The sequence below is a fragment of the Erpetoichthys calabaricus genome, chromosome 1 (assembly GCF_900747795.2).
Source record: "Erpetoichthys calabaricus chromosome 1, fErpCal1.3, whole genome shotgun sequence".
Lineage (NCBI taxonomy): Eukaryota > Metazoa > Chordata > Cladistia > Polypteriformes > Polypteridae > Erpetoichthys > Erpetoichthys calabaricus.
This window is the reverse complement of record NC_041394.2, coordinates 37,000,678-37,022,916: the sequence shown is the minus strand read 5'-3', so window position 1 is coordinate 37,022,916 and position 22,239 is coordinate 37,000,678. Positions and strand designations below refer to the sequence as shown.

Sequence of the window (22,239 nt, the reverse complement as noted above, 5' to 3'; positions counted from 1 at the left end):
GGTGTCCCTACTTCACGGAAATTCAGTTATCGCGGTCGGCCTTATCTCCCTCGATAAGTGAGGGATTACTGTACTGCAAAACATCTGAGCAGATGTTTGAGATATTTTGCATGTATATTACAGTTCAACCAACATACAGATTTTGTGGAGTTTCAAAAGTTTCGTCATGAATAAAAAGGAACAACACAAAAAAATGGGAGTTTTGCCCAAGTTACACACAAATGAATGATTCAGTCATTCAACAAGTCATCTCTTTTTTAAAAATGGGATTAAACATCTATGTGTGAAACTGCAGTAAACCAGAAAATACAAAGAAATAGCGTTCAAGGTGCCAACCTAGCAAGGAGTGACCAAGATTATGGAATCCATCAAACACCAAAAAAACAAATAATTGAATCACAAGAGCAGAGAAACTGATAGACAGGTAGTGTGGATGACAGATGTGACAAGAAGTAATGACAAAAGGGTCAACATTTAAAAAATACAGAGATATTTGCTTTCTTACTTTAACATGTAATACAAATACACTCAGGCAATGCTGGGTACTTCAACAAATTTAAAATAGAAGTGTTCCCTGGTATTGACTCAATGTTTGTACAAATAACAAAAGACATGAGAATTGACTGAGTTAGATTAATAATATCAAAACAAACCCTAACAACACATTTTCCCTTTCTTACATACTGTTTAACAAGGCTCTTTACCTATGCCTTATCGCTTCAGGTTTCACATTTAACAGAGTGGCCTTTTTCATCTTTACTAGTCTTTTCCAAATAATTATGGAGCTGTGATGCTCGGAGTCATGTGAGAAAACACCTGAGCAACACACGTTGCTGTCAGGATGATGGCCAACAACATCTCAAGGATCCAACCTCATTCTGCAAAGACGCTTGTCAGGGGTGTGGCTGGATGTCAGTGTAACAACAGCCTGTAGCAAGGTGTTCTGGGAACAGCTCAGGAGAGTGTTAGCGCTAGTGGCACATATTTTGAATCTTGTCCTTTAAATCTTTACTGTTGTTTATAATTCGAGAAAGGGTATTCAATAACTTTTTTTCATAAAATGGTTTGTCGTAATTCAGGGAATGTCTGCACTAGTGATTTATAGCACCTGGGTATTTAAGGAGCTTCTGTAAAAAGCCAAATTTTCCCTTGGGGGCAAATAAAGTTCTGTCTAAAGTTCTTTAATAAAAGAAAAGGTTAGTATCAACAATTCTATACATTCATTTACAGATATTACTTAAAAAATAATTGCTAAACATGAAAGTAGGCAAACACAGAGATTCGCCAGTTTCATTAAGGAGATAAGTATGACTAAGACTGTGAAATAAAAAGGTACCCAGTCAACCAATTAAAGAGCAGTTTGAAGGGATCACCAGTAGTCTTGACCAATCAGGTTAGTGTATTAGTGAAGTTTAAAGCTCTATCTATCTATCTATCTATCTATCTATCTATCTATCTATCTATCTATCTATCTATCTATCTATCTATCTATCTATCTATCTATCTGTTATATAGTGCCTCACATATCTATCTATCTATCTATCTATCTATCTATCTATCTATCTATCTATCTATCTATCTATCTATCTGTTATATAGTGCCTCACATATCTATCTATCTATCTATCTATCTATCTATCTATCTATCTATCTATCTATCTGTTATATAGTGCCTCACATATCTATCTATCTATCTATCTATCTACCTATCTATCTATCTATCTGTTATATAGTGCCTCACATATCTATCTATCTATCTATCTATCTATCTATCTATCTATCTATCTATCTATCTATCTATCTGTTATATAGTGCCTCACATATCTATCTATCTATCTATCTATCTATCTATCTATCTATCTATCTATCTATCTATCTATCTATCTGTTATATAGTGCCTCACATATCTATCTATCTATCTATCTATCTATCTATCTATCTATCTATCTATCTATCTATCTATCTGTTATATAGTGCCTCACATATCTATCTATCTATCTATCTATCTATCTATCTATCTATCTATCTATCTGTTATATAGTGCCTCACATATCTATCTATCTATCTATCTATCTATCTATCTATCTATCTATCTATCTATCTATCTATCTATCTGTTATATAGTGCCTCACATATCTATCTATCTATCTATCTATCTATCTATCTATCTATCTATCTATCTATCTATCTATCTATCTATCTATCTGTTATATAGTGCCTCACATATCTATCTATCTATCTATCTACCTATCTATCTATCTATCTGTTATATAGTGCCTCACATATCTATCTATCTATCTATCTATCTATCTATCTATCTATCTATCTATCTATCTATCTATCTATCTATCTGTTATATAGTGCCTCACATATCTATCTATCTATCTATCTATCTATCTATCTATCTATCTGTTATATAGTGCCTCACATATCTATCTATCTATCTATCTATCTATCTATCTATCTATCTATCTATCTATCTATCTATCTATCTATCTGTTATATAGTGCCTCACATATCTATCTATCTATCTATCTATCTATCTATCTATCTATCTATCTATCTATCTATCTATCTATCTATCTGTTATATAGTGCCTCACATATCTATCTATCTATCTATCTATCTATCTATCTATCTATCTATCTATCTATCTATCTATCTATCTATCTATCTGTTATATAGTGCCTCACATATCTATCTATCACATAGTGCCTTTCCTATCTCTTTCTTTCTCTCTGTCTGTCGATCTATCTTTCTAAAAGACATTTAGTAAGTTTTGAATCTTTATATTCATTTTTCACCACAGGTTTTCTGAAGATCAGTATTTTTCTCATTTATTTTGAACGCCTAGTGCTTGCTCTTCTTAGCAAAACCGTAAAAAAGGGAGGTTTGCAACATGAAATCACCCCTTATGAGAAGGATCTAGGAGTCATAGCAGACTTGCCAATATCTACATCCAGCCAGGGTACAGAAGTGATTAAAAAGACTAACAGAATATCAGGTTATATAGCGCCTTGGTGTGTGGAGTACAAGTCCAAGGAGGTTCTGCTCAAGCTTTATAACACACTGGTGAGGCCTCATCTTGAGTACTGGGTGCAGTTTTAGTCTCCAGGCTACAAAAAGGACATAGCAGCGCTAAAAAAGGTCCAGAGAAGAGCGACTAGGCTGATTCCAGGGCTACAGGGGATGAATTATGAAGACTGAAAGAGCTGAGCCTTTTCAGTTTATGAAAAGGAAGATTAAGAGGAGACATGAGTGAAGTGTTTAAAATTATGAAGGGAATTAGTCCAGTGGATGGACTGTTACTTTAAAATGAGTTCAACAAGAACACATGGACACAGTTGGAAATTTGTTAAGGGAAAATTTCACACAAATGTTTAAATATTTTTCTTCATGCAAAGAATCATAGACACACATGAATAAATGACTATGTACTTGGGTGAAGAGCAGGACTTTTGCGGCCTTCGATTCTTGACTTGATATTATTTTTGACAATCTAGGTGAATAAGATGGACTAGCTCATTGGGCAGAATGGCCAATTCATGTCACAGTTTTTCTATTGTTCTAAAATGGATAGAATGTCAGACCATGACAGTGAATAGCTGAGCACACACCCACACTCCAGACACTAAATCTTCAAAAGCAGTGTGTCACACAAAAAAATAACAGCTGACTGTGGTGGCTTAGGTTGTGGCACTAAAATGTGCAGTTGTTACTTTAAACAAATAAATCAGGCTAGGTCTCAGCCGTCTGTCCCCACCGGTGACACTCAACAGCTCCATTGTTCCCTGATCCCTCTTACAGCTTGCAACTTCACCTCAAGTGTTTGCAAATGACTAACAATTGTATTTAATTTCTGACTTCCCCGAAGTGTTCGTTTTCTGCATTCAACCTGCTGTAGCACATAAGATGAAGTTACTTGCGACTCCCTGAACCCGACCAACTAAGTGTTTTGTTTCACCAATGGTTTTATCTAAATTTCAATTGACTGAACCACGCAGAGCAGAACTACGGTGCCACATTGACTTCACGCATTTTAATGCTCGTTTCTGTACCGAGACACTTATGGTTTGTCAGTTACTTTGGATATATTGGAAAATGAACACTACTCTATCTATGCACAGTAGGCGGAGTGGTGGCTCTGAGGCGAGGGATCTGCGCCAGCAATCAGAAGGTTGCCGGTTCAAATCCCATAATGCCAGAAGTGACTGTACTCCATTGGGCCTCTGAGCAAGGCCTTTAACCTGCAATTGCTCCGTCCTGAGTATGACGTTAATCTGCATCCAGCCCTGCAAGCAGGTCCTCCAACTTTCAGGGAAAAACATAGGCAGTGGTGGCAGGATTGGCACTCCAGCCACCTATAAAATAGCTCATACTGTTCATTGTGGTGCTGGGGTGTCACTGGGATCTCAATCCAGGTGTTTCGCTGTGCGGTGGGTGTGCCAACACACTGTACTCAGCGCATGCTCCCAACCTCTAAGCACAGCGTGTGTGTCACAGGTTCAAATCCAGGCTCCTGCACTGTCATGCTTGTTTGGATGTTCTCCCCAGCATTTCTTCTGGCACTACAATTTTCATCCCGCATCCTAAAGAGGCATGTTGGGAGAAGGACAAGTGACTGTGCCTGTGCGACAGACTTTGTAGGATTTGCACATGGCAAGAGTGTGCTTTTCTTCTAGAACTCTCTTTTTTACTCACAACATGTAGAGGTGTAGGTTAGGTTAGGTGGTGACTCTTGGTTGACACTTTATATTTGACTATAGAAAAGCATTTTTAGTGGTGTACAGGCATCTGAGAAACTCTCACTTTCAATGTCCCCAGAAGTCACTCGAGACACTGCAGAGAAGTTTCACATTGGCAGTGACCCCTGTAGTCATGACCCACTTATGACAATGTGAACTTCATGGTGACACCAAGCCGGGTTGGTTCTTACCCTGCGCCCACAGATCAGATCAGTACAGATTTTGTCTCCTTGTGACCCACTGAGCTTAAGAACTTAATGAATCCATTTACAGTGGGTATTAAAGTATTCACCCCCTTTGGACGTTTTTACATTTTATTGTTCTGCTGCACTGAATCCCAGAGGACACTGATCAACAGAAAAACACTCGTTCACGTCAAAGAGAAATTAGTCATCTGCAAAGTGGTCTAAATTAATGATAAATATAAAACGCAATACAAGTGATCACCTAAGTATTCACCCTCTTTACTATGGCACACGTAACTCCTCACTGGTGCAGCAAATTGGTTTTTGTGATCACAGAACTAGTTCAATGGAGGTCTGGGGGTTCGGCTGATTGCACTATAAATGCATCTGACTATCGCAGGGAGTCAGTATGGTGGACTAAACTACACAATAAAGACAAAAGAACACTCCAGGCAACTCTGAGAAAAAGTGACTGAAAAGCACAAGTCATGGGATGGAGACAAGAAAATCTCCAAGTATCCCTTGGAGTCCAGTTAATTAAATTGTGAAGGAATGGAAAGAGTATGGCACAGCTGTAGATCTGCTAGAGCAGGCCGTCCACAAAAACAGGCTGATCAAGCAAGACAAAGACTAGTGAGAGAGACCACCAAGTGACCTCTGAGAACTCTGAAGGAGTTACAAGCTACGGTGGCTGAGCAGACCTCAGCTGTCTCATAGGTGCTTTACCAGACACGGATTTTGAAAGAGAAAGAAACTGTTTCAAAGAATGCAGAAGGCCCATGGGAGACCCTAAAGTCAGTTGGAAGAAGGGTTTATGGTCCGATGAGGCCAAAATGGAACGTTTTGCCACCAGACTAAATTTCACACTGCACATTGTTACTGTTGACTGTAATCTGAATTTTAAATCGCATATTCATCAGACCACTAGGACAGCATTTTTTCATTTAAGAAACATAGCAAAAGTTAGACCTCTTATATCATTGAAAGATGCCGAGAAATTAGTTCACGTGTTTGTTTTCAGTCGACTAGATTACTGTAACGCACTCCTCTCAGGGCTACCCAAAAAAGACATAAATCGTTTGCAACTAACAATAATAATAATAATACATTTTATTTATATAGCGCCTTTCCCATGCTCAAGGCACAACTAGTGCAGAATGCAGCTGCTAGAATCCTAACTAGAAAAAGAAAATCCGAGCACATCTCTCCAGTTTTGATGTCACTACACTGGTTACCTGTGTCATTCAGGATTGACTTTAAAATTCTGCTTATGGTTTATAAAGCCTTAAATAATCTCGCCTCATCTTATATATATCGGAATGTCTGACATCTTATATTGCAAATCGTAACCTTTGATCCTCAAATGAGTGTCTCCTTAGAATTCCAAGAGCAAAACTTAAAAGAAGTGGTGAGGCGGGCGGCCTTCTGCTGTTATGCACCTAAAATCTGGAATAGCCTGCCAATAGGAATTCGCCAGGCTAATACAGTGGAGCACTTTAAAAAACTACTGAAAACACATTACTTTAACATGGCCTTTTCATAGCTTTACTGTAATTTAAATCCTGACACTCTGTATATCCATCCATCCATTTTCCAACCCGCTGAATCCGAACACAGGGGTCTGCTGGAGCCAATCCCAGGGCACAAGGCAGGAAACAATCCTGGGCAGGGTGCCAACCCACCGCAGGACACACACAAACACACCCAGCACACATTAGGGCCAATTTAGAATCGCCAATCCACCTAACCTGCATGTCTTTGGACTGTGGAGGAAACCGGAGCGCCCGGAGGAAACCCACGCAGACACGGGTAGAACATGCAAACTCCACGCAGGGCGGACCCAGGAATCGAACCCAGGTCCTCAGATCTCCCAACTGCGAGGCAGCAGCGCTACCCACTGCGCCACCGTGCCGCCCTCTGTATATCCAATTCATTATAATAACTATTCATGGTGGCTCTAAAATCCGTACTAACCCCTACTCTCTCTTCTGTTTCTTTTTCCTGTTTCTTTGTGGTGGCGGTTTGTGCCACCACCATCTACTCAAAGCACCGTGATGTTCCAACAGTGATGGATTAAAAGCCAGATTTCTGCATGACCATCATCATCAAGTCCTTCCGTGAGAACCTTAAATACAAAGAGGACTGATCATTTTTGTTAGGTAGAATGCCCAGAGGGGACTGGGTGGTCTCGTGGCCTGGAACCCCTGCAGATTTTATTTTTTTCTCCAGCCGTCTGGAGTTTTTTTTTTTGTTTTTTCTGTCCCCCCTGGCCATCGGACCTTACTCTTATTCTATGTTAACTAATGTTGTCTTATTTTAATTTCTTACTTTGTCTTTTATTTTTTTTGTCTTCATTATGTAAAGCACTTTGAACTACTTTTTTGTATGAAGATGTGCTATAGAAATAAAAGTTGTTGTTACTTCCAGGTGCTGATCACTGTGTGTCGATACCTGCCCCCTTTAGGCCAGTCTCTCTTTCAATCTGTCTCCTCTTCTCGGCTAGCCGATACAGTCCTGCATATGAAACCTTCCAATTACCTGCTAAATATTTCACCCTCATGTCTGTTTAATGATACTTTCAGAGTCATTAGTCCAATTGTTTTAGCTATTATTAACAACTGTCTAAGATTTGACACAATGCCAGACAACTTTAAACAGGCTGCTGAAAAGCCCACTCTTGATCCTAACAGTTCTTTCCAACTGCAGGCCTATTTGTAAGTTCCCGTTTTTGCCCAAAATTTTGGAAACAGTGTTTTCTCTGCAGTTATTTTCATATCTGGAAGATAATAATTTATTTGATGCGTTTCAATCAGGTTTTAAGTAGTAGGGTGTTGCGCCGTGTTAGCCATTATGAATGCAATGAGAAGTCAAGCAAGGTGACACCTTTTGTTGGCTAACTGAACCGATTACAATCTGGAAGCTTTCGAGGAAACTCAGGCCCCTTCATCAGGCAATTTGTTACAACATTTATTTTGGACCCCGTGTCAAACCTTGCACGACCACAATATATATATATATGTTGTGGCGGACGGCCGGGACCCATTGGCACTGGATCCGGGGGAGCAGCCACGAGATGCACATTACGTCCCCCTGAACACTTGGCAGCAGCCCCAGTGAGTTGCATCGGTGCCACAATTATGTTACACTGCAGCTCATCCCTGTTGGGCTCTGTGGCCACCGCCAGGCCGAGCTGGAAAGCAGCCACACCCGGAAGTGCAGCCTAATTAGTCCAATTACCACCTGGAGCGCGTCCGGGTGGGCTATAAAAGAAGCCTGCAGCCACTAATCAAGGCGCCAGAGTCGGGAGGAGGAGGAGGACGACGAAGCTGCATGGGAGGAGTGGAGGATATTTCTTTGGTTTATGGGTTGGTGTACTTGGGACTGTGTTGTGTCTGTGGGGGTCACGGGGAAGACGTGCCCCACAGGTGAAGAAAAATAAAAGTTTATTTATTTTTATATGTGCCTCCAGTGTGAGTCTGTGTCGGGTCAAGCGCCTATATAGCGCCTTTGGTACAATGTAGACTGATGAATTTAGAACACTTTGTAGAGTTCTGTTTTTACTTTGACATTCAAGGGTCTTTTGGTGCTGATCCAGTGTCAAGAGGCCCAAATGAAGCCCAATGACTGAATGTCGTATAACAAGAATATGTGAAACGTCCAAGGGGGTGGGTAATTTTTATAAGTATTGTATGTAAGTGGATTAATGTTTGTACTTTACTACAATTTAACTGGATGAGAGGCACATGCGTCATGTTTACTGATTTTAGATACATTAGTGAAAGATGGGCAAAAAGAGAGTTAACCAGCATCTGGCACGCTGCAGAGAAGCGTCACGCCGTCAGTGATCCCTGTAGTCAAGACCCACTTTTCACAACGTGAAAGCCTATGGTGGCTCAGAAGCAAGTGGGATGCCCCCCGGTCAACTCTGACCCACTTAAACCTGAAGGTCTACCAAGGTGAAGGTGAAGCTGTTTGGAGATACGTGAATTCTGCTCATTTTCATTTCAGTTCATTTATTGCACAGCACTCTTCACTAACCCTATGACATCTACATACGTGAACACAATAACTGCATTAAGCTCAAAGCCCACTGGATTAACACACACGCTTTGTGACCATGTCCCGTCTGGCCAGATCAATTCTAACACAAGGAGTCTGCTTCTCTAAAAGGATACTGAAGAAGACCACCGCAGTAGACAGACCAATTCCCCACGTCACTTGCATACCAGAGGGCGTCTTTCTGACCCTCAAATTGCCATGTAAGGATTTAAAAGAGAACAACTTTGCTTTGTGCTTTTTTTTTTTTTTTAGTCTTGAACAGAAACAAGTGGCAAAGGTGTACGAGTCTGCGAAGGTCTGCTAAGGACGGCGTACACTGACTGACCAGCGTGCTGTAATGCGAGTGCCGGCCAAACGTAACGCTCTGGCACAGTACCTACACGTACCTGACGCCTGTGGAAATAGAGCTGTCAGTGAGAAGCGGGTCAGCTGCGCTCGGAGCCAAATGAAAAATGATTTGCAGGCCCCACCTCTCAGCCTGCACTAGTCATGTGACCCTGCAGAAATAAAGGCCATGCTATTCCAAGCCAGTCAAATATTTCTTGGACATATCTAGAATAGCTGCTGCCATGCTGGCCGTCTTAGCCGGGTCTGCGCCACAGCTTCCTCACACTCCTGAAGCTTTCCTCTCCCCTTTGTTTAATTGCTAAGTTAATAAAAGAAGAGACCCCCGCGAAGAAGGAGGGTTACTAAAGAAAAAGGCAGTGGAAGTGACCCCCAAAGCAGCCCCATGTGCAACGCAGGATCAGGACTGCTGTCACTGCTGTCCAAGTGTGCCTTCAGCTGCTCCGACAAATGCAAGGAAGCAGCAGACAAACCAGTGTAGCCATTTATAGAGTTAACAGCTCATGAAAACACACACAAACACAAACACAAACACACACACACACACACCAAGACAGAAGGGAGGAAAGACCATCGTAATGAGCACAATAATCCAGCAAGGCTGCCAATCACTCAGCAGCACTACGACACTGAGCAGGACAAACAACCCTGAAGACACTTTAGAGTTTATGTGTGCAAGAGGCAACGGGAAATCAATACAGGCCTTCATATTGACGGCAATAAAGGCAGCTCAACTTGTCACTTGCGGTGACAGCGAAGGAGGAGGAAACAAGAAAGAATACACAATGTAAAGCAACCGCACAACCGCAACATCAAGAGACTTGTGAGAAATGCCTCAAGGTTTCACAAAGAGCCAGGGAAAGAGGCCTTGTATAGTCTGTCCATTTTATTACATATCATACCATAATGTGAAAAAGCTTAACTAGTCCAACGTTATGGGGCATCGGAGCCTGAATTAGAAGTGCTGAACGCAGGGCAGCCATCAGTTTGGATGGGGTACCTGGGCACATTCAACCCCTTACATCTTTGGCATGGTGGGGATAAAATAAAAGCATCAGGAGGAAAACCCATAGAGGCACAAGGAGACAAGGAGAACCTGCAATTAGCATACAGACAGTAAAGGGGACCTAAGACGCCAGTGTGCCACCCATGATGTTACATGAATTACTACATCTGAGTCTCACTAGAACAGGTGCCCATCCTTCACCTGGATTGTCCAAAATAACATCAAGTTGAGAACTGAAGATCTCTAATGTCCACCACACTACTTAATCATCCATCCATCCATTATTCAACTCGCTATATCCTAACTACAGGGTCACGGGGGTCTGCTGGAGCCAATCCCTGCCAACACAGGGCGCAAGGCAGGAAACAAACCCCGGGCAGGGCGCCAGCCCACCACAGCTACTTAATCATTTATTCCTATATGACCAAAATTTATAACATTTGTGTGAAATCTGTCCCGTTGTCCAGTTCTGAACTCCTTTCAGAATTTTAAACTTTACATGGGTAGGAAATGGGTTGGTTAGTGCCAGTATTTTGGGGGGGCATTGTTTAGAAACTATGGAAAGTAATTAGAGATTTATGTGTGGAGTAGGAGGAGTGTATGGAGGAGAGAGTGGTGGCATAAACTAATGATTTATCAGACAATTGTTTGAATTTATATGTGGAGTAGAAGGAGCGTACTTAGAGACTAATGGTGGTCTAAAGTAATCATTTATATATCAGACGCAGATCTCAGTGTATTCAGCATTAACATTTGCAGTGCACCATCTATTGGAATGTACAGGATTTTGTATTGTGTTACATTTGTCATTCCAACAGATGGCACATCACAAACATTTCTTGTAGTAATAAAATGCAATACTACAAATGTGTTTGTGATGCACCATCTGTTGGAATGACAGAGCCATAGCACTCTTGTCCTATTATTAAGATGAATTATTGTCATGCGTACGTTGAAACGCTTCTGTCGACTCAGTGTAACCAGAAGGGGGATGGAGTGCCATTAGCTGCAAGTCCCTGAGCGCTGGGACAGGATGTGGTGGGACGCTCGAGAAGCTCAGTGCTAGTTGTGTTGCAAGAGAGTGAAGTGATACATGAGTGCATGACGCTTTCTTTGGGGGTTAAGGTTGCATAATGTGGGAGGCTTTGGGGGATTTGGATGGCTATTATTATACAGAGGGATGGGATCGATTGGTTTGTTTAGAGATGTAGTGGTGGTTTTCAAGAAGGGGCTTTATGGGTCATGATGCAGTACGCCATGTTTTGGGAGGCTCAATAGCCTGTTAAACGTATTGTATTTGGGGAATTTTGTCACAAAAAAATTATTAATGCTGCCTTCCACAGCCCTAAAGTGGATCAAGTCAGTCTAAAAATGAATGCATAATTATCAAATTATCTGTTAACTTAGTTAGACAGAGACTGTATTGTTTAAGCTTTATCCATCCATCCATTATCCAACCTCCTATATCCTAATACTGGGTCACGGGGGTCTGCTGGAGCCAATCCCAGCCAGCACAGGGCGCAAGGCAGGAACAAAGCACCGGCAGGGCGCCAGCCCACCACAGGGCACACACACACACACACCAAGCACACACTAGGGACAATTTCGGATCGCCAATGCACCTAACCTGCATGTCTTTGGACTGTGGGAGGAAACCGGAGCGCCCGGAGGAAACCCACGCAGACACGGGGAGAACATGCAAACACCACGCAGGGAGGAGCTGGGAAGCGAACCACCGTGCCGCCCTAAGCTTTATCCTTTGTTTAAAATATTTGTACACTTTTTTTACTATTTTCTTATATTTTATTCCATCATACGTATGTTGCATACTCATATTGTGTTTTGCTCCCTTATTTAACGTCAGTGCTACACTGAACATGCGCCCACCTCATTTAATGAATAAGGACTTGATTTTTGTAAAATATTTATGACAGATTATATGTATCTGAGTAACAGCTTGCTTTGAAAAGGCAGCATGGTGCTGTGTGGTTAGCACAGTCTTGGGTTCAAGTCCTCCCCTTGTGGTGCCAGGACTATCATATGTGCAGACTACAGTTTAATTCATACTTGTGTGACCTCTGGTTTACACTCCACATCCAAAAAGGTGGGCTTGCTGGCTTAAGTGGTGACTGGTGTGCCATCCAGGGCTGTGTCCTGCCTTGTGCCCAGTGTTGTCTCCCACCATCACCCTCAGTTGAATTAAGTGGGCTTCAGAATTGCCATGGTATGTCATATTGCTTTAATATCTATGTTCTTAAAAGCATTCATTTTATTTACTAAACTTTGATACTCATAATTTAATACGGTTTCCAATAATTAATCCATGTCACAAAAGCAGCTGGAGTGTTTCAATTATCAAATCTATATTTTGTTTTTTTTTTATATGATGGAACTGATGTCACAAATGCAACCTTGAATGCGAAAGGTGGATTAAAAAATTGATGGCTATAAATTCACTGTAAGTGGCAGTGTGGCATAGTACTTGAGGCTCCGGACTACAAATCCTGGTAGTGACACTGTGACAACGAGCAAGTCACTTCACCAGCCTGTGCTCCAATTGGAAAAACAAAAAAATAATAATGAAATGTAATCAATTTTATCTCAAATGTTGTAAGTCGCCTTGAATAAAGGCATCAGCTAAATAATAATTAAAAAATGACGGGCTGGTGGTGCTTCTTACTGCACTGCTGCCTCACACAATCTGTAAGCCATGTTCCTAGATGGGAGTTATCTGGGTGCAGTTTGTATGTTCTCCCCGTGTTCAGGTCAGGTTTCTCCCCTAAAGTCCAGTGTGTATAAGCAAGCCCTGCAATGGACTGCCATTCCAACCACAGAGGGTTCATGTCTTGTGCCTACTGCTGCCAAGATAGGCTCCTGTTCTCTGTTAACTTGAAAAGGAAAAATAAATGGACAAGGCACATGTAAAGTGTGTGTAACAATGTGTGCAAATCACTTCTAACACTTGTGTATGGTACAAAGAGAGTTAAGTATCAATGATTTAGGAATTTAAAATCATCTTGTATTATAGGTTACGCTGGTGGCTCACAGATTTACAATGAGTTTCATTAACTTTGATTGCACCAAAGAGCCTCTACATGCAGTCACTAAACAGAGAGGGGAGGTGGTCCACTGGTATAAGTACCCGGGGGTCCACATCAACGACAGGTCGAACTGCTCTCATAACACAGAGGAACTACATAAGAAAGGGCAGTGCAGGCTCTTCTTCGTTAGGAGACTGCGTTCCTTTAATATGGGAAGTGATACCCTTCACATCATCTATAAATCTGTGATGGTTGGTGTGATTTCCTATGCTGTGGTGTGCTGGGCTGGTAACATCACCTCAAGAGAGGCCCACCGAATCAACAGGCTAAATAAAAGGGGAGGCTCAGTTATAGGACGCACAGTGGATCCCCCGGAGGTAGCAGAGAAAGAGAGAATGAAAATCAAACTGAGTGTCATTATGAACAATGCTACACATCCTCTCTCTGACACACCCAACACTTTCAGCTAACAAATTATTCAACAGAAGTGTCTCAAAAGACGCTACTGGGACTCCTTTAGACCAGCGGCAATATGCCTGTATAGTGCCTTTGAAATTTTCTTCTTTTTAGTCATTCAGGTGTTTGTTCAGACCATAGTGTGGGTGAATCTATCATATAGTGCCTTTCATTCCTATCTATCTATCTATCTATCTATCTATCTATCTATCTATCTATCTATCTATCTATCTATCTATCTATTATATAGTGCCTTTCATATCTATCTATCTATCTATCTATCTATTATATAGTGCCTTTCATATCTATCTATCTATCTATCTATCTATCTATCTATTATATAGTGCCTTTCATATCTATTATATAGTGCCTTTCAAATCTATCTATCTATCTATCTATCTATCTATCTATCTATCTATCTATCTATCTATCTATTATATAGTGCCTTTCATATCTATCTATCTATCTATCTATCTATCTATCTATCTATCTATCTATCTATCTATCTATTATATAGTGCCTTTCATATCTATTATCTATCTATCTATCTATCTATTATATAGTGCCTTTCATATCTATTATATAGTGCCTTTCAAATCTATCTATCTATCTATCTATCTATCTATCTATCTATCTATCTATCTATTATATAGTGCCTTTCATATCTGTTATCTATCTATCTATCTATTATATAGTGCCTTTCATATCTATTATATAGTGCCTTTCAAATCTATCTATCTATCTATCTATCTATCTATCTATCTATCTATCTATCTATCTATCTATCATATAGTGACTTTCATATCTATGATATAGTGCCTTTCAAATCTATCTATCTATCTATCTATCTATCTATCTATCTATCTATCTATCTATCTATCTATTGCATGGGCTTCTGTAAAAAAAAAAAATTTCCCCTGAGGAAAAATAAAGTTCCCTCTGTCTTACACACGGTATGTTTTCAGGTGATGAAGTGAAGGAAACACACACTTGTTCCGGCCTTCAGCCCTTGCACGGTTCGTCCTTCGAGCTCCTAGCACAGTTTTATGCAGTCAGTGAGCCACGTGTGGAGATTCTGGTTTTAGACCGCAGTGCACTGGAGGTGTCCTGACGGCCTTATCTATTTATAACTGTTGCTTACTGTAATAAATACGCATCTGCATAGTTATTTTATTGTATGCTTTATTATGAAATCACATCCATTCTTGTGCTCTATGCCACTTATTCGAATTTGAAGGGTGTAATGTGTCGAGGACAATTAAATTACTGAGTTCACTTGATGTATTATTGAATATAATTTAGATGTGCAATGTATTATTAATTACCATTCACCCATCTATTTTCTAATGTGCTTATTCAGTTCACAAGCACGGGGCTGACAGCCTACCCTGACAGTATCGGGTACCAGGCAGGAGTCGCCTCTGGACTTGGTGCCAGTCCATCACAGGGACACTCATGCATGTAGCACACTCAGCCAATGCAGTGTCAGCTTAGACACGTGCATTATAGAAGAACAGCTTTATGCATATCAGTGCGCTTTAATTAAGTAAATGAGGTTTAGTGGTGCTTTATGGCTTCTTCACAATACACTGTACAATCATGCAGTGGTTAGCTCTGCTGCTTTACAGACAACTGGGTTTGATTTTGACACAAAGCTCTCTCAGTCTGCACTGTGCAAATTCTCTCCATGACCCCATGGTGTTCTTCAGGCGTTCTGCTTTCTTCTCACACCCCAAAAACATGCAGGTTAAATTAGATGGCATCTTACAGTATGTGTCTGTATGTGTGTGCGTACACAAGCGGGCCCACATTAGACTAGTGTAATGTCTGCGGCAGGTCGCACTTAACACTCGATGCCCTCTGGGACTCTGAGACCTTGAACTGGACAAAGTGGGTATCGATAATGAATGGGTGTTAAAGCAACGAGTGGATGTAAGCACCATACTTCTGAAGAATAGAATTATATGAGGCTTATTTATACCTTACAAGATAGCCTTCAGGTGAGCTATTAGTTCATTAAGTGAATACAATTCTTTTATACCTGTCATTCCTGCTTTTTCTCAAGTTTTTAACACTTCCCTTTGAGCACATCTGCTTTAACACTTAATGATATTTAATACATCCTTGGTTTGGTTTATTAAATACACCTGAATAAATCCCTATGTGTGTTATCTGTGTGTCTTGTTCATTTTGCAATGTGAATGAGATTTATTCCTTCTGAATATTTAATGTGTCATGCATGTACTTTTTGCATTATGTGTACTTTATACATGCCTCATTGTTTTATAGCATTCACGTATTTATTCATTTGTTGTGCCTTGTATACTTAATGTGCATCTTATTTTACTTTATATTATGTATGGGCCTTATTTCTTGTGTGTACTTACAATGTATTTTACTAATTTTATAAAATGAACGCGCTTCTTTCCATGTGTTAACTTACTTTATATCTTGTTGTTTTTTAATAATCGTTTTATCTGAATGTGTGTATATATTTTGTGTCTTTTATTTTACAAAACAAGTGATCTTTATTCCTTTTGTTTAATTTAAGTGCCTTCTTTCTTTGTAAATATGCTATGCCTTATTCATTAAGTGCACTTACGGTGTATATTGTTGTTGCTGCTTTGTATTCCAAATGTGCTGCCTGCTTTGTTTTATTCTATGAATGTGTGTTACTCCTTAAGGTGTATTTATCATGTACACACTGTAAATCACTTAATAGTATTTATGATTACATTATTGCATATTTAACGTCTTCTTTATTTTACCCTATGTATGTTCTTTATGCACTGTATCATTTTATTATACAGGTATTTTATTGATTCATCATGTATACTTAAGTCTTCTATCATAATAAATTCATTCTAATGAAAGTATTTGATTTCTTTAGGCATTTTTATTGTTTATCTAATTTATTTTCTTGGTGTATTCACTGTGTGTTTAGTTTATTTTTTGAGAGCATGATTATTATTCTTTTTTGTATATTTAATATTTTTTTATAAAATGCATGTGCATCACTTTTGTTTATTGTGCACCATGTATTCCTTATGCAGACTTAACATGTATTTAGTTAATTTTACGAAATTTATGTGTTTTATTTATAGCTAGTGTGTGATTTTTTCATGCATCTTATGTATAATGTTTCCAAATATTCATGTGTGTCATTCCTTATGTAAATTCATATGAGCTTTGTTTATTAATGTCGTCTATTCTTTTTCTTAATGTATTGTATCTTGTTTATGTCATAATATTCTTGTGGTTTATTTCTTACCTGTAATTACTGTTTTTTATATTATATTAATGTGCTTGATTACTTAGGTAAATCAATTGTTCATTTTCTACTGCCTTATTCCTTATCTGTAAATAGAGTGTTTTACATAATATATACAGTTAATGTGTTTTTTCTTTTTGTAAATCTATTGTGTATTACTTATTTTCTAATATTCAACTGCTTTATTTATTAGCTGTAATTAGTGTTTTGCATTAATGTGTTTGAATCCTTATATCAATCTGTTGTGTATTGTTTATTTTCTAATATTCATGTGCTTTATTCCTTATCTGTAATTAATGATTTATATTAATGTATTTTATTCCTTAAATAAATCTCTCGTTTAATCCTCTAATACTCATGTGCCTTATTCCTTTTCTGTAAACAGTTTTATATTACAATAATGTGTTTTATTCCTATTGTGTCTTGTTAATTTTCTGTTTTTCTTCTTTACTCCTTATTTGTAAGTGTGTGTTTTATGTTATATTAATGTGTTTTATTTTTGGTGTAAATCTTTTATGTCTTTTTATTTTTTATGTCTTCTCCTATTGTTTTAAAATGTATATACTTTAGTCCTTACCTGTAATTGGTATGTTTTATTATATATTAATGTATTTTACTCCTTACAAAAATCTATTGCTGTTTTTGTAATACTTATGCACTTTATTCCTTATCAATAAGTGTGTTTTATATCACATGAGTGTGTTTTATTCCTTTTGCAAACCTACCATTTATTTTTTAATATTACAGCACTTTATTCCTTGTCTGTATTTAGTGTGTTTCGATCCTGAAACAAGTCTATTTTGTCTTGTTTATTTTAAAATATTAATATACTTTTTTGTAATTAATTGATGTTTTCTATATTACTTCAATGTGTTGTATTCCTTATGTAAATCTATTGGGTCTGGTGTATTTTCTAATATTCATGTGCTTTAGTCCTTATCTGTGTTTTATATTACATTAACGTGTTTTAAAATCTCGCGGCTGGTTTAATTGCCAATATCTATGCTTTACTCCCTATGTGTGTCTTATTATGTACATTAATTATGCACATTCCTTATGCGTATACTTTGGATTTATTGTGTTCTAATGAATACACACACACACACACAAATAAATATATATATATATATATATATATATATATATATATATATATATATATATATATATATATATATATATATATATATGTATATATATATATATATATATATATATATATATCTATCTATAGCCACTGCGCACCGCGACTGGCTTCTCCTCCACACGGGTTCAGAGGACGATGGACGGCCGGTCGGAGGAATGGGCTTCCCCTTTTTAAGTGTTCGGCTCCGGTGTTAAAAAAAGTCTGTCCGCCGTGGTTAGCACGGTGGCATTACTTCTGTTCGCCTCCCTCGGCGGACCCTGCCTGCCTGTCTCTTTTTCTTCTTCTCGCACATGCATTATTCATCGGCCCGTCTCATCGCCAGCTCAATGCAGGTACGAGTGCTTTTCACCTGCAGTGCACCTGAGCTCCATGTCGCCGCCGTCCCGTTGGGCGCGGACTCTCCCGATGAGAGGTGTAGGGCACTTGCCTGCACTTTGGTAAACTTTGGCCCCGTCTGTGCCACTCGCGAGGCTGCGGACGTCTGTTGCGTTGGCACGGTGGTGGTGGTGGTGTTGGTGTTGTTGGTAGGGAATTGTGTAGGCGGCTAGCGCGTGAACTGTGTAATGCGCGTGCGTACGGTTTGTGCGGGTGCGCGCGTGTGCTTCCCATGATTTAATATGACACATGGAAAAAGCATTGCGAACATGCAGAAATACACACATAAGCACTGTTCGACCCCAGCGGCCCAGGCTCCAGACTAATTGTGAGTGCACATAGCGCCCCGTGCCTGCCGCCTCTGGAGAGCAGTCCCCACAGTGGTGCAGTAGCGCGGAGCTAGACCTCCGCCGCCCCTTCACGTCTTGCCCCCCAGCCTAGCAGTGCATGTATAGGCATTCGAGTGTCAGTAAAGTGTATGTGTGCGCGCCAATGAGAGACACAGAGAGAGAGAGAGACAGAGTAGGGATGAAAACTCCAACGGAATCGCTAGCGCCGGCCTCTTGATGAAGATAGGAAGACACGAAGGAAGAAAGGAAAGAAGGGAGGAAGGAAGGAAGGAAGGGGGAAGGCGCGCCCGATTCGCCCCTGCACGGCCAACACTCGCACTGCATGCAACTGACGAACGCCGCGAGAGATCGCGCGCTGCAGCCTGTGCCTTACTTTCCGAGCTCTTCGTATAGCTGGTACTCGTCCGTGAATCGGGTACAGGTAGTGGCCATGGCTGCCCCGGACTGTGGCTTCTGTCAACCTTTAGCTTGTCCTGCGGCTCTCCGCGCTCCCCTGTCTTGAGCAGCAGCAGCGGCGGCGGCGGCGTTGGGTGTACAGCAGAGCTCAGAGGGATCCTTGTTCGCTCACAACGCGGTAACCCCTTCCGATTGTCACTCGCTTTCTCTCTCGCGCTCTCTCACTCTCACTCGCTCTCCTCCCTCTCTCTCTCCCTCTCTCTCTCTCTCTCTCTCTCTCTCTCTCTGACACACACACACACACACAGCCTGACAGCCAGTATCTGATGAGCGCTTCTGTCAGCGCTGCATTTCCTATGCCCCCCCCCCCTCGTGTCCTCCCCCGGGCCAGTACACCGGATTAGTGCGTGTGCCGAAGTGTGAACACCTACGAGCGCGAGAGAAAGCGTTCCAAAGAGTGTGCGAGAGTCGATGTTTGTGTGTAGGCACGGGAGAGGGGAGGGGGGGAGGTAGGTGCATGGACGACAGAGAAGGAATGTGTAACACTGTGGCTGTGTGTGTGTGTGTGTGTGTGTGAGTGTGTGAGAGAGAGAAAGCCACATGCAAGTGTGTGTTAGGATCGAAGACAACATGCTTGACAGGACCTGTGTGTAGGCACAGGGAGTGTGATGTACCACACCATATCAGGGGAAGGCATCTCTTAACAAAAAGAGAAAGTGTGTTTATGTGAGACGAAATACAGCAAACAGTGGGTGGTGTGTGTGTGTGTTTGACAAATGAAGAGGCTCCTAATGAACAGGAATGAGGTGTGTGAATGGAGAGACATGCATGACATTGTGACTGAGCATGTGTGTGATTTGGGGCCTAACAAAATACCCGTGTGAATGCGAAAGTGCATTACAGAAGGAAGACGCCTGTGTGACAATGTTTGTGCAGGAGTAGAAATGTATGTAGAGATCAAAAGTGTGACTGGAGGGATGTATGACATTCTGGATGAGCATTTCTGCGTGAAAGCAAGGGTTTCATTAAAAATGTGCAGGTATGTGTGCTTGTGACGGTGTGCCTGACGTTCACAGACACCCGGTGTGACATTGTGTGTGGGCATGTAGCAGTAGCAGTGTTATTATTGTTGTAGGTAGAAGTCTAGAGTGTCACTAGAGGGATGTGTGACATTCAGGATGAGGGTGTTTGTGTGAAAGCAAACATTTCATAAGATGCCTTTGTGCTTGATGATCAAGGACACCCTGTGTGACACTGTTTGTGTGTGGACATGTAGCATTAACAGTATTATTATTGTATGTAGAAATCTAGAGTGGCAAGGGGAGGATGTGTGACATTCAGGATGAGGGTGTTCATATGAACGTATGCATTTCATAAACTCCCTTTGTACTTGTGATGGTGTGCTTGACGTTCACAAGTATCCTGCGTGACATTGCTTGTGTGTTTTGGATGTGGCAGTAGCAGTATTATTATTATTGTTGTATGCAGAGATCAAGAGTGGCAGTGGAGGGATGTATGACACTCTGGATGCACCTTGTAAAATGTGCAGGTATATGTGCTTGTGACAGTGTGCTTTACGATAACAGACACCCAGTGTGACATTGTGTGTGGGCATGTAGCAGCAGTAGATGTTGTAGGTAGAAGTCCAGAGCGTCAGCAGATGGATGTGTGACATTCTGGATGAGGGTGTCTATGAGAAAGCAAGCACTTCATCAAATGTTAATGTGATGGTGTGCTTTACGATCTCAGACCCCCTGAGTGACCGTGTGTGAGTGTGTGCATGTTGAGATAGATAGATAGATAGATAGATAGATAGATAGATAGATAGATAGATAGATAGATAGATAGATAGATAGATAGATAGATAGATAGATAGATACTTTATTAATCCCAAGGGGAAATTCACATACTCCAGCAGCAGCATACTGATACAAAAAACAATATTAAATTAAAGATTGATAACAATGCAGGTAAAAACAGACAATAACTTTGTATAATGTTAACGTTTACCCCCCCGGAAGATTACATGTGACCTGAGTGTCTGTGTGTGATTAAGAAACTGTGAAGGTAAATAACAGAAAAGTTGACAACTATCTGGATAACTTTAATGGACTGTATGGACATCACAGTGCATGAGTGTGTGAGTGCATGATACGTTTTAGGGATGCTTAAGTGCATAATGAAATGTCTGTTCACATGTTACACATTGTGCGCATGTGAGTTGCATCTGTGCACATTCAAGTGCGTGTGCTTTGCTGGCCCTAAGTGGGCGTCCGACTGAAAGGTGCCCATTCTTGGCAGCAGCCTCACTCAATATGAGCTCCAAATCACAAGGAACTGCGAAGATGTGCTTTGAGTGCAAAGTGGGTACATCTGAGTGCTATATTTGTGTGTATCACTGAACTGAACATGGGCATGATGAAGATGATGAATGCGCACTCAGATGAGCTCATTCGCCAGTTATTCCATCCATCCATCATCTGCTCTTGTTCTTAACTGCCTATCCATTTGAGAGTTTGGGGGAGGCTGTGCAAATACATCTTTGCAAAAATTCATCACATGATGGCTAATACATGTAGGTGGTTCTGGGAAAGTGCATGTATGTGGGATGTTAAGACAAGGAGTAGATCTGAAGTTGTGTATGTGTGTGTGAGTGCTAGCATGGAGGTCAAGAACGTGACTTGTGTGTAGGCCCATTAGACACCATGCAACTATTTGACTTCAACAATGTAACAGTGGATTCTCAAAAGACATGGGTCAGACCAGAGCCCAGCCTAGCAGCACTGGGCACAAGGCAGACACCAACCTCAGGGGAGATAGCCCGATCAAACACACAGCCACACTCACTTTGGGCTGCTTCAGAA

The 22,239-nt window shown here is 40.5% G+C and overlaps 1 protein-coding gene and 1 long non-coding RNA gene across 43 annotated transcripts in view; both read right to left on the bottom strand.

The window, feature by feature from the left end:
- The window catches only part of LOC114648726 (calcium/calmodulin-dependent protein kinase type II subunit beta), a 412,239-nt gene extending 392,531 nt beyond the window's left edge, over positions 1–19,708 (bottom strand). For 6 of the 42 annotated variants that reach the window (XM_051936347.1, XM_051936411.1, XM_051936356.1 and 3 more), the window contains exon 1: positions 19,353–19,704. In XM_051936347.1, coding sequence (XP_051792307.1) covers positions 19,353–19,411 — 59 coding nt within the window. In that variant the 5' untranslated portion in view covers positions 19,412–19,704. Of the gene's footprint in view, positions 1–19,352 lie in introns of all 42 variants that reach the window. The other 36 variants (XM_051936344.1, XM_051936324.1, XM_051936339.1 and 33 more) reach the window with 11 other exon arrangements.
- Positions 1,492–2,399, bottom strand: LOC127525903 (uncharacterized). Its single transcript, XR_007933517.1, has 3 exons — positions 2,247–2,399; positions 1,706–1,768; positions 1,492–1,634 (listed from the first exon to the last, which is right to left on the bottom strand). It is a non-coding gene; the product is annotated as an uncharacterized LOC127525903 (long non-coding RNA).
- Positions 19,709–22,239: the final 2,531 nt, after the last annotated feature.